This window comes from Camelus ferus, chromosome 7, assembly GCF_009834535.1.
Source record: "Camelus ferus isolate YT-003-E chromosome 7, BCGSAC_Cfer_1.0, whole genome shotgun sequence".
NCBI lineage: Eukaryota > Metazoa > Chordata > Mammalia > Artiodactyla > Camelidae > Camelus > Camelus ferus.
In genome coordinates, this window is record NC_045702.1 from 29254903 (window position 1) to 29268925 (window position 14023).

General features: G+C 31.4%; 1 protein-coding gene across 2 annotated transcripts in view; it reads left to right on the forward strand.

Annotated features, from left to right (window-relative positions):
• Nucleotides 1–14023, forward strand: part of ASZ1 (ankyrin repeat, SAM and basic leucine zipper domain containing 1) — a 51806-nt gene that overhangs the window by 30628 nt on the left and 7155 nt on the right. For both annotated transcript variants that reach the window (XM_032483626.1, XM_032483628.1), the window contains exons 5-10: nt 2588–2699; nt 3248–3382; nt 4700–4824; nt 6277–6352; nt 8875–8931; nt 9902–10011. In XM_032483626.1, coding sequence (XP_032339517.1) covers nt 2588–2699; nt 3248–3382; nt 4700–4824; nt 6277–6352; nt 8875–8931; nt 9902–10011 — 615 coding nt within the window. The remainder of the gene's footprint in view (nt 1–2587; nt 2700–3247; nt 3383–4699; nt 4825–6276; nt 6353–8874; nt 8932–9901; nt 10012–14023) is intronic.

Sequence of the window (14023 nt, forward strand, 5' to 3'; positions counted from 1 at the left end):
GATCATTGAGGACAAAAGCCTCTGAAATACATACTTTAAGGTGCTAGAAAAATAAAAGGAGTCCAAATAACTGTTGACCTTTACAAAAGCAGTTGTGTGTTAGAAGGAGCAGGCAGAACAAAATAGTAGTGATTTAAACAGAGAATGGGAAGTATAGAATTCTTTACATTAAATCTCAGGAAATAAGTAAGATGGAAATGAATATTGAAAGTAAAGTTATCTAGCACAAATAGTTACCACATCACTTGAGTAAACAACTTATTTTAAAGTTTTATAACTGCCCTAAAGAGGTCATAAGATTGTTCGTAAGTTCATAAGAGTTTGTAAGATTGAAGAGTTAATTTAGGTTTCGTTAATCTGTAACAGCCAGGAAGCTACAGATGTTACAGGTTTCCACATATACAAAACCAGTGGAAGAATTGTTTTCTCCCCTCTCAAAACTGCCATGATATTGATGGTATCAATAACTTGAATAACTTTTAGAAGCTGAGTAGTAACACCTTCTAGGTAATCTAGGCCCTATTATAGTGGTTTGCTGTTCCATTCAGTAAATTCAACTTTTCTTAGAAGTTAGAAACCAATGCAGCATTTTTCTAACATTTTTCAGAAGTGATCTGAAGCTTCTTAGGCAGCAGACTGTACTAGTCTGGAAGTTTTCTTTTCTAGGAGGAAAAAAGCATCTGTACAGAGCCATTTTATTTCCATGTGAATTTACAGACAGAAAATTATATACCTGCTGGTTTCTGAGATTCTAAGAGAAATTAATATTTAGAAGAACCTCAATTTTCAGTACAATTTCAGAAAATTTTAGTTATAATTTTCAATAATAAGTTTCAAGCAAAATGGAACACTCACTCTTTCATGTTACCTTCTCTAACCAAACGAAGGAGTGCACAATATGAAGGTCAAGGCAAAGTGGAGGGAACAGTACTTGCACAGCCCCTGAAAAGGGAAGGACTTGGTATTTTCAAAGAGAATAAACTGTAAGTGGCCAAGAGTAGAAGTAAGGAGAGCATCTATGAGGCTGTTGCAGTAACATAGATCAGAGGAATATAATGATGACTCAGACTGCTTATCGTGACTAACAAGGTGGTAAGAAGTGGCTAGATTCAAAATCTATTATGTAGATAGAGCCAATAGGACCTGCTGACGACTTGTATATGGAGTGATGGAGAAGAGTCTTGACTGATGTTTAGTCTTAGGACTGAGTTATGTGGGTAATGGTAGCTTTGTGAAATAGAGAAGATCGGAAGGAGCAGATTTGGGCTGCTGTGGGGGAGTTGGGGTGGAGGAGAGGCATGAAGAGGTCTGAGTAAGCCTTAGAAAAGAATTTGAATAATTAGTTGACTCAAATAATTTTGTTCTATTGTATATATTTATTTTCCCTATTTGTTTAAGCTATCCAGAAATTCACTCTTCACTTTGTAAAATTGTTTAATCAAGCCACTATGTAGGAGATATTCAATGTAGAAGAGGCAACGTTTGACAACTACCTTAGCATGTACTTTTTAATAAAACACTGAAATTGTAATATACAAGGAAAGAGAAGAAACAGATAAATGCATGAAACTTTTTGTGCTAGAGACATTGATGTGATCAGATTCAGGATATACCTTACGTTAACAAACCTTACAGAGAAATATTCTATTTATAGGTAGTGTGTGTAATGCAAGTATTCAAAGTTAACTTCCTTAATGAGATCAAAACAGAGAATTCTGAAATTAATTTGTTGTTCTTTTGTGAAGGTCTTTGTGTGTGAATCAGATATTTGAGGTGACTCAGGATGATTAGGTCCAGAATCTCAGACCTCCTTTAAAACAGAACATGATACTAAGGTTCAGCCCGAGTAGAACTAATAGAATCTTTCTGGAAAAAAAAAAAAAAGAATCTTTGTAATTAGGTCCAGAAGCTGACTGACTTCTAGGAATAGAGAGACTGAATCTCTGGTTTTGAGAAATGTACACCAGAGGGAAACCACTATGCTCTCCCAGAACGTAATCTCAGAGAGTCTGGCTAAACTATTGGACTGATCTATTTCTTGATTAGAGTAAGCCTCCAAGTCAGGGTAAAATTTTTTTTAATCCTAAACAAAAGTAGAATCATAATAGAATACATTAAGAAATAAGAGTTTAAAACTTACATTTTTATTAAATAAAATGTAATTTTTAAAATGCAGTAAGTATTTAGTAATTTTGAGAGGATGTCATTTGTGTCATTTATTTGTGTCATTCATCACTATGTCCCCAGCAAAAGCACAGTGAGGGTACTCTTGATATTTTTCTGCATGGGTATATAAATTAAAGAAACCTCCTATTGGGAAGCAGGGCTTATTTAGTGATTTAAAAAAACACCCATTTCTTCACTAGAGGGTGCTGTGTAAGCATTCAATACTTTTAAAGTGTCATTTCCTTCATATTTATTTGCTGGGAGATTGGATTTTTAGATCACCTGATTTATTAAAAGCTTTCATTTCTTTTTCTTTGCTTTCAAAGCAATCCTGATGGTGGTGTTCACAGTAAAATTCAAGGATTTGAGTAACTGTTAAGGGCAGCATTGACACAAATGTTTCTTCTCTTTCCCCTCTTAGGAGACTGATGACCCCAATCATGTATGCTGCACGAGACGGTCACCCTCAGGTTGTTGCTGTCCTTGTTGCTCATGGTGCAGAAGTTAATGCCCAGGATGAGAATGGTTATTCTGTGAGAATCAACTGTATAATATCTGTTTTTATCTCTAAGACATTGATACCTTGTTATTATCAGTAGTCCACAAGAAAGGTTTTAAGAAGTAAAAATTACTTAATAGTAAGGGCTGAGATACAATTGCTGTTCAGTGAAGAAAAGCAGCAGCTTAAATGGAAAAAAAAAGAAACTGTTTGACTCTCCTGGTCCTCACCCTTGACACAAGAAGCTGCGGCACACAACAAAGCCTGGGCTCTAGATTACACATTGAATTCTTTTTTAAAGAAAACAGCTCTGTGATTGGCAGATGAATCTTTTTATTCTATAACATCACTTGACTGTGTAAAACATTTTGGTTTTATAAAATCAGTGAACACTGGCAGTCTGCTTTGCAGTTACAACTTTGGAAATATGTTTACGTTATGCTGTGAAATGAAGAGATTGCATCATTCCATTAATTAACGATGTTCACTTTTTTTATTGTGCCATAAATACTGTTGAAAAGTTTTCCTCTCTGTCTCACATACACTCCCTTTCTTTAAACAATCTTCTCCCCCCACTTACAGGCTTTAACATGGGCAGCACGTCAGGGTCATAAAAATGTAGTTTTGAAGTTGCTTGAACTCGGAGCTAATAAAATGCTACAAACCAAAGATGGAAAGACACCAAGCGAGATTGCAAAAAGAAGTAAACATATAGAGGTATCTTATATGTTAAATTAATTTTTCTTGATCCACATTTTCATTTGGAGAACTTTTGTATTATTTTGTTAGAATTCACAGCAGTAATAATAGTGTTTGTGGCTATTATTAAATGTTTAAATGTGTAATTTTCTTCCACCCAGATAATAAATAAATAAATAATAAAACTTTATTTCACTAGACTATTTATCTTTTACTAAATATAGAGGCATTTATAATGTAGTAATTTAAAACCTATGCAAAGGGATAATAAAGTCTCATCTGGCCCTAGAAATAAAACTATAAGAGACTACTTATTTAAGCATTTTCAATTGGTTCAGAATTTCAAAAACTAGTGTATTAAGAAAGCTAATAAAATTTCAAAATGTGAATGTGTAATTAAACTACTGCTTTAAAATTTCAATTAATACACATTAGACAATTTAAAAATTAAATCATTTAAAGTATATTTACTTGTATACATGTGACAATGCAAATAATAAAGTGGTACATACTTGAGTTTTTGATTTACTCTCAGATGGTAAGTCAATAATAAATATTTGCCATACATTAAATTACTTTATTGATATAAAACTTTTGGTCTGAGTATTAAAGCTTTCAGCCAAAGGTCTGTAATTTCTAAGCAAGTATCAAATAAAGTACAACTATAAATCTAAGTTATATATTTCAAGATCTTCTAAAACTGAGCTTCTGAATTTAAAAGCTTATGACATTCCAAAGGTTCCATCATACGATAATCAGACTATGCCATTTTTACTGCAAGTAAAATAACTTCCTCTATTTTTTAAGGAACCTATAAACATGCCTATCATTTTCTAACTCAAATCTACATTTCCAAAATTACTCTAGAGTAAATGCTAATCACTGCAGCCCTGCGAAACTTTAAAAAGAAATTTAAGAGTTTTTCTTCTAAGCTTTGGAAATTTGAAAACTTTTAATTAATTTACTGCATGATTAAATTTAAGGTAGATAACACTGAATTTGACATATTAAGAAATTTATGAACATCAAAGATTATTTTGAGTCATAAATTTTTTCTTAAAGTGAGATCTGATTTTGCATTTTGGCTGATTATATGACGTAACCTTGACTTACTAGAAAGTTAAAACTAAGAAGTTTTAAAACTAAGGAGTTTCACTACATCTCTTTGAGGTGTACAGCTGAGATCTGGGTTCATTAGTCATTCTTATTCCTGTCTACTTAACAGTGTATTTAAAGTACTACCTTAGTACTTAATCTTTCTGATTCTGTTTTATATTTTACTGAAAATATTATTAATTACTATCTTCCTTTAATTTTTACTATAACTTTTTTCAGATCTTCAACTTTCTTTCCTTGACTTTAAATCCTTTGGAAGGAAAGCCTCAACAGCTAACTAAAGAAGAAACAATTTGTAAACTGTTGAGAACGGATTCTGATAAAGAAAAAGATCACATATTTAGGTAACAACATATTTTTGTTCCACATAATACCTATAAATGAGTAAAAATTATGCATGTTTTTATTACTTATAGTAAATGTGATGACATTTAAAATATATGATATTTTAAATTTTTATAAGCATTTAAAAATATTACTTAGAAATGTCTGGGTTTCAGGTGCTTTTTGTTCTCCAGAATTTTAGAAAAAAACTTTATTCATTTACCAACAGTAATAAGGATCATTTTTGACTTTAAATAAAATATCAACTATAAAATTTATTTCTAAAAGGTTCTAAGATTATATTTTTATTAGTGTTCAACCTAGACTGCATCTTGCTTTCTAATTCTTTATGGCAGATTTCTGACTTTATAAGATAAAATTAAAAAAAATTTTTCCCCTGAACACAGTTGTTCAGTGGCCACAACATTATTCTCTACTTACCTACATTTAAAAATTGTTACTAAATTTCTAATTCCTGCAGTTAAAGAGATTTACATACACAGAGCTCTCACAAGGAATTCAGTTGACCCTTGAACAATTTTAGGGGTTAGGGGCCCTGACTCTCCTAGTGGAAAATCCATACCCATGGTTTCCCCATATCCACATTTCTACATCTGTGGATTCAACTAGCCATAATTGTGTAGTACTATAGTATTTACTATTGAAAAAAATCTTCATGCAAGTGGACCTGTGCAGTTCCAACCATGTTATTATAGGGTTAACTATATACATACTGGCAAATATTTTCATTCTTAGGAAAAATGAACTTCATTTTACTCTCAACATTTTCTGTTTACCTTAAATCTTCACTTAAAAAATCTTTCTTATTCCTTTTATATAACATAGTTCTGGTGTGTAAATTTGTAAATACAGGCATACCTCAGAGATATTGGCCTTCAGTTCCAGACCATCGCAATAAAGCAAATACCACAATAAAATGAATCACACAAGTTTTTTTGGTTTTCCAGTGCATATAAAAGTTATGTTTACACTCTACTGTAGTCTGTTAAGTGTGTAATAGTACTCTGTCTACAAAAACAATGTACATACCTTAATTAAAAAACACTTTATAGCTCAAAGATGGTAACCATCATCTGAGCCTCAGCAAATTGTAGTAGTACCATCAGAGATCACTGATCAAAGATCACCATAACAAATATAATAATAAAGAAAAGGTTTGAAATATTTCAAGAATTACTCAGGTATGACACAGAGACACAAAGTAGCAAATACCATTGGAAAAATGGCACTGATAGACTTGGTTGCAGCAGGGTTGCCACAGACCTTCAATTTATTTAAAAAAAGCAATGTCTGCAAAGTGCAATTAGCAAAGCGCAATAAAACGAGGTATGCCTGTATATTCTACATAGACACATTTTTATTCATTCTCATTCTCTCTCTGCATTATAAATATATATTGTTTGTGCATTTATAGTCTGTTCTGAAATTGACATTGCTATAAATATGTATAGTTCATATACAGCATTTGGAGATCTGGAAATATTTTTACATGGACTTGGACTTGAACATATGACAGATTTATTGAAGGTAAGATTTTGTATAAGCTACAATGAGTTATGTATGCATGTTTATTTGCTGCTTAACATAACATTAAATATTAATTCATAAGCATGCTTATGAAAGAGTGACAGATGTACTTTTCTCCATAATTAGGAGTATATCCCTTTTTAAACTTACAAGCATTTCAAAAAATATTAGAATCTGGCTGGATTAAACAGCTTTCACTTACTGCCTAAAGCTTCACAGAACTCCTTGTACATCTAAGCCCTTAGTTTGTTTTTGCAGTTGCTGATTTTCCTGTATAGAATATTAGAAGCATGATTTTAAACCAGACAAACCTGGTATCAGATTCTTGCTCTAAAGATTATTAACTCAGATATATTACTTAAATCTTTTTTTTCTTAACGATGATAATATGTAGCATAGGATTGTCATAAAGATTATATTAGAGCATATTACAGAGCCACAGTAATCAAAACAGCATGTTATTGGCATAAAAACAGACATGGATCAATGCAACAAAATAGAGAGCCTAGAAATAAATCCACAGACCTATGGTCAACTAATCTTTGACAAAAGAGGCAAGAATATACAATGGAGAAAAGACAGTCTCTTCAGCAAATGGTGTTGGGAAAACTGGATAGCAGCATGTAAATCAGTGAAGTTAGAACTCTCCCTCACTCCATACACAAAAATTAACTCAAAATGGTTTAAAGACTTAAATATAAGACAAGACATGATAAATCACCTAGAAGAAAACATAGGCAAAACATTCTCTGACATAAATCTTAGCAGCATTCTCCTAGGGCAGTCAGTCCAGGCAATGGAAATAAGAGTGAAGATAAACAAATAGGACCTAATTAAACTTACAAGCTTTTGCACAGCAAAGGAAACTATAAGCAAAACAAAATGACAACCTACGGAATGGGAGAAAGTATTTGCAAATGATACAACTGACAAGGGCTTAATTTCCAGAATGTATAAATAGCTCATACAACTTAATAACAAAAAACCAAACAACCCAATCCAAAAATGGGCAGAGGACCTAAGCAAGCAATTCTCCAATGAAGACATACAAATGGCCAATAGGCACATGAAAAAATGCCCAATATCACTAATTATCAGAGAAATGCAAATCAAAACTACAATGAGGTATCACCTCACATCAGTCAGAATGGCCATCATTCAAAAGTCCTCAAACTTTGGATATGGAGGGTGTGGAGGAAAGGGAACCCTCCTACACTGCTGGTGGGAATGTAGTTTGGTGTAGCCACTATGGAAAATAGTATGTAGATTCCTCAAAAAACTAAAAATAGACTTACCATATGATTCAGCAATCCCACTTCTGGGTATATATCTGAAGGGAACTCTAATTTTGAAAAGATACATGCACCCCAGTATTTATAGCAGCCCTATATACAATAGCCAAGACATGGAAGCAACCTAAATGTCCATTGACAGATGACTGGATAAAGAAGTTGTAGTATATTTATACAATGGAATACTACTCAGCCATAAAAAAGAATAAAATAATGCCATTTGCAGCAACATGGATGGACCTGGAGATCGTCATTCTAAGTGAACTAAGCCAGAAAGAAGGAAAAATACCATATGATATCACTTATATGTGGAATCTGAAAAAAAAAAAAAGGACACTATGACACTATGACTTCATCTACAAAACAGAAACAGACTTGCAGACACAGTAAACAATCTTATGGTTACCAGGGAAAGAGGGTGGGAAGGGATAAATTTGGGAGTTTAAGATTTACAGATGTTAGCCACTATACATTAAAAATAGATTTTAAAAAACGTTTCTTCTCTATAGCACTATGTTCAATATCTTGTAATAACCTTTAATGAAAAAAAAATGAAAATGAATATATGTATATATATGTATGACTGGGACATTGTGCTGTACACCAGAAATTGACACATTGTAATTGACTGTACTTCAATAAAAAATTAATTAATTATTTTTAAAAAGATTATGTTAGATCATATGCCAAGCACTCTGGTAGGCATTTTAAGCGTGCATTATGAGATTTGAGTAGATGACAATTATCAGCCATTTAGCTGATCCTGAAGCAGTAAAGCACTATTTAAGATAGGCTCTCCTTAGGAATATGTGCATTTTGTTTAGGTAGTTCAGAATTGGGTTTCAATCTTGAAACTTCCTATTTGAGAAACATTGAGTAAAAATAAATGTTGATTGTTTAATATTATACAATTAGAAATTTAAAATATTCATAAAATATAATTTCTGTCAAGTTTTACAGAGCTATTTTTCTTTCCGTGTAAGCATCCGTATAAGTTGTCATTTTTTTTTCAAATCTGGAAAACTAGGTTTACACTTTGGTAATTATACATACATACTCATTACTATCTACCCAATAATGTAGTTCTACATCTGCCCATCCTATCCCCGCTAGAAAGCTGGACGTTGTTTATGAAGGTAGCATATGACTGACTAACTTATGTGCACTTGCCTACTTCTCCTTCTACTGTTATATTTATATTGAAAGGTGGCATTGTTTTCTTTTCTGCAGGAAAGGGATATAACTTTAAGACACCTTCTGACCATGAGGAAAGATGAGTTTACAAAGGTTAGTATCAGACTCAAAAACTCCAGGCATTATCTTCCATATTTTTAAAATTTTGGATCCTTTTATTTTCTGTTTTCAAAATCCTACAGTTATAGACTGAGTTATCTTTTGCTAGGTTCCTGATTAGATATGATTATGGATAAGCATATCTAAAATCTTCCATTACAGTATTAAGTTGCTTTAAGAACCTTTGAAGACTTAGAGGTTTTTTTCCTTCAGATTAGTTATGACATCTCAACTAAAACTAGTGCTTCATTTCTCAATATGAAATAGATTTGTAAAACAGTATGAAACAGGTTACTTAGAAATAAGAGGTAATTTTTTGTATATGTGGATATGAACAGTGTTGTTCAAATACCGTCCTTTGCTGGGTATTCAAAATGATCAAGACCTATTGTTTACAATCTAGTATTATTAACCTTTTGAAAATAGCTGTGGGAAATATCGGAGAAACTTTAATAAATAGGATACCAAGAAACTAATGATTTTCCGGCATGAACACATTGGAAACTTGAAATCTTTAGTATCACTGAAAATCAAACATACAACTTAGAGCCAAATCCAGAATAGAAAATTTAGTTAATACTAAAGGTAGAACACAGACAAAAAGAAAACTTAATTCTCACTTAATCATTGTTAATATTTTAAATAAATGAAAAATTGTTTTACTCTAGCTTTCTGGAAAGATGATATATTAAAATCTAGTAATTTGTTTTTAGAATCCATCAAAATTGTTATATAATGCAAAAAAATTAACTATAGTCACAATATATGTTACTATTTTAATGATGTAACCTTGTCCGTCACAGTTAGAAGCAAACTTGTGTATTTTTCAGTATATTTGTTATTTTATCCAATATGTATCTATTTCCTTAAGATGTGAATTAGTCAACTAGATAGCTTTTTCGGTAATTTTGAGTATTATTCATGTCTGACAACCTTATTGCACCTTAAAATTATTTCTACTTAGAATGGAATTACCAGTAGAGATCAGCAGAAAATTCTGGCTGCTCTTAAAGAACTAGAGGTAGAAGAGATAAAATTTGGAGAATTACCTGAAGTGGCAAAGTTGGAAATCAGGTAAAATTAACTTACTGGCTTACATTAATATTGTTTAGAACCAGCTGTTCTTTTTTAGTTTAATTTTGATAACATCTGAGTCATTTTACTTGTACCCTCATTTTCCCAGAGATATGGATAGTTCATTTTGCAGTATACTGTGTTCTGAAATGGAAAAGTACTCTATAAAGTCAATTTTTACCAAAAAGCAAAACAGTGTATCTTCTTAACTCATACAGAAACATTTTTTGTTTTATTTTTTCGTTGCATTTTGTTAAATGAGTTCATTGAAAGATCCCATGCTTTTCATAGCACAGCTCATACTCTCTAAATCATTTAAATGTCCAATTGAAAATTCAAAGTAGTAATGTTTTTGCTTAGGGCAATAAGAAAGCATTCCTCATGAACCTCAGGTCTATTTTCAGCCTTATTCTTTATGAAATTATGTTATCCATATATAAAGTTCATTTTCAATATTATAAGCTTGTCAAGCACCAATTACTAGTAATATTAGTAATCTAAAATTTACTTTGAAAATAATAGTATTTGATTTAAATAATATATTGTGGAGCAATAAATGATTTTTTTAACTTTTTGTTTGAAATAATTATAGATTCACAAGAAATGACAAAGATATATAGGAAGGTTCTGTGCACCCTTCACCCAGCCTCACCCAGTGTTAATATCTTGCATGACTATGGTTCAATATCAAAAGCAGAAAACTGACACTGGTACAATTGACATAGCTTATTTGTATTTCATCAGTTATATATGTGCTCATTTGTGTGTATGTATGTATCTCTATGCAATTTTATCAAGTGTATATCTTCCCGTAACCACTGCTGCAAGCAACATACTTAATGTAACATCACTACAAGACTACCTCATGCTACCCCTTCTTGCTCCCTCCACTGTTACCCCATCCTTAACCCCTAGCAATCAGTAATTTTTTATTTATCCTTATGATGTTATTTCATGAATGTTACATAAATGCAGTCATACAGTATGTATCCTTTTTTTGATTGGCTTTTTTCAATCAGCCTAATTTCCTTGAAATTCATCTAAATTATATTCTATAAAATATAATACTTAAAAATGCAGTAGTATCATCACTAGTGTATCCTGCCTAAAACTAACATTTCAACTATGAGAAACATCAATGAAACACAGAAATAATAGACTTCTACACCATTTTAGAATTTAGAGAAGTCTTCCAGGGGATGATTTAGATGATCCAGATTTCTTAAACAATTTTATTACAAAGTTAAATTATTTCCCTTTCTCTTAATATTTTTATTTCCTTATAACAAGATGATATATATTCAAAATAAAGCTTCATCATTGTTTCAAAATAACATTATTGCTCTAAAATTTTGAAGTACATTGTAAAGGGTTTCAGTTGTAAGGACTTAAAGCAGCAAACCTTGAATCTCTCTATTCATTTTTTTTTTGTTTTTAATTTATTGTTTCTATGAAGGAATATTCTGAGTTCTACATGACTGATTGCAAATTAAATTTTTTAATATAACTTATTTGTATGATGGCGGAATTGCCTCTATGAATTTCCACTGTGAGATTTAATAGACTTACAAAATGTACAGAATCCTGAATGGTTCACTTATTAAAACTGCTGAATTTTTTAAAAAATAAAACTGGCAGACATATATTTCAGGAATTTGACCTTGTTATTAAATCACAGACTTTGTTTACATGCTGTTATGGAAAAGGTTTTACTTCCCATTTGTTCAAAGTCATTCTTTAAAGAAGAAATTAGTCATTAAGTCATAAGAAAACTAACAGCAGGAAAAGTTGAACTGATTGATTATAATCTTCTGGTAATGTGACTTCAACAATTTAGCTACTGATTTATTTTAAGACACTTTTCTTCTATGTGTTAAATTGTATAAAATAGTCTGTTATAAGAACTCATGTGCACAATACATTTACTTTTTCTACTGTTAGCCTTCGTATGTTTGCAGTATTAGAGAAGGCAACTTAAAAATATTAATAACTGTTTCATTATTACTTGGAGATATTTTGAACAGAAATAATAAGTTTTAGCCGTGTCTTGATATTTTCAGTAGTTTCTGCCCAGACCTTTTCTCTGAGCCAATCTGACATCTACTTAAATGTATCAAAGGCATCTCAAAATTATGTCTTCTTAGGAAATTTTTTCTCCTCCAAACACGTCTAGATACAAAATTTCACATAAAAATACATTGTTCACATCTATTAATTATAAACATTCTAAACTTGGAAACTCTAAATATTTAACTTCAGGTGAATGGTTGAATTACATTACATCAATATAATTATTTTATTCTGTCATTAAAATTATTTTGAGACTTAATGTCATGGAACAATACTCATAATAATATAAAAGACAAGTATAAAATGGAGTGTGAGGTATAATGCCAGTTGTGTATTTGTACACAAAAAATACAAGAAGAAAATGTGTACTGTAAGAAAATACTCTGGAAGAAAATAGTACCAGTCATTATCTTTGTGATAAAAGTATTGGTAATTTTATATTTTTTCAGATATTCTACAATGAGCATATAATTCTTTTATTTAGAGTACCTTATTTAAGGTATAAATTTTATCCTGATATATCACATTTTATGTGGAGGGTGGGAAGGGATAGACTGGGATTTCAAAATTGTAGAATAGATAAACAAGATTACACTGTATAGCACAGGGAAATATACACAAAATGTTATGATAACTCACAGAGAAAAAAATGTGCCAATGAGTGTGTATATGTCCATGAGTAACTGAAAAATTGTGCTGAATACTGGAATTTGATACAACATTGTAAAATGGTTATAAATCAATAAAAAATGTTAAAAAAAATATGGCTTATTGTTTCAGTCAGCTTACATTCTATTATGCTGCAGTAACAGATAACTTCCAAATCTAAATAAATTGTAACAGTAGAGTTTATGTCTTGATCACCTATATCATGGATCAGCTGCAGTGGATTTCCTTCTTATTCTGAAAACAGGCTGGAGAAACAGCCCCACCCCAGACATGCTGTTCTTGTGGCAAAGGGAGAAAAGAGGTAACAGAACCAGCATCTGTTCAAAAGTTACAGTCACTTCCAGTCATATTTTATTTGCCAAAACAAGTCATGTGGCCAGGCCTCATGTCATTGGGGCATGAAGTGTAATCCTCTGACAGGGACAGGCCTTGTCATATTTGGCTCAGTAGAAAAGCCATGACTGATTTGATCAAATAATTTAATCTACCATACCTATGCCTGCTTATTTTGAATTCTTTAAATAAGTACAGAATTATCAGGGCTGCCGTGTAAAGGTATGTAGGTTGTGTACTGTACAGCTCTGGGGTGAGACTGGGCAGCCATTCACACAGTGTATGATGAATGACACACTGTAGAGTTGTGTTTTTATAGTTTGCCTGTCCATATTCAGTGGCCCTGAAAATTATGCATCGCAAGAAAGGTACATATTTTCCTTTCATTCATTAAGGCTATGTAATTTTGTTAATAATATCATTTGCTTCTTTGAACTGAGTTGTTAAACTTATCAATCTTCCTTCAGAATAAGAGCTTACAAGTTTATATTCCACATATATGTATAAATTTCCTATCTAGAATAATATATCTATTACTTGATATTTTGACTGAACAGTTCTCAATGGATCTTAATTTCCTTAGGAATCATTACATTAAAAATAGAGCATTAATAAATTATTCACCGAGTAATTATTCTTTTATTGATAATAAAATTTGAGGAAACAGCACTAAAATCTAAATTATAAGTGTACCTTATATAAATATTACATGGATACTGAAAAATTAATATAAGTAATGACAGAAACATGTCAAGTTCTGTACTTTCTAAAGCATAGACATACGGAATAAAGAAGAATTACACTTATTTTGAAAATGTTTTTATAAATACCCCTTTTGTTAAATAGAAAAAAAGCTGATCTAAATTTTTTCTGTTTCAGTTTGCTTTTATGAAGCAGCCATCACATACTTTTCATTGTTGGTGACTTGGTTATATATATT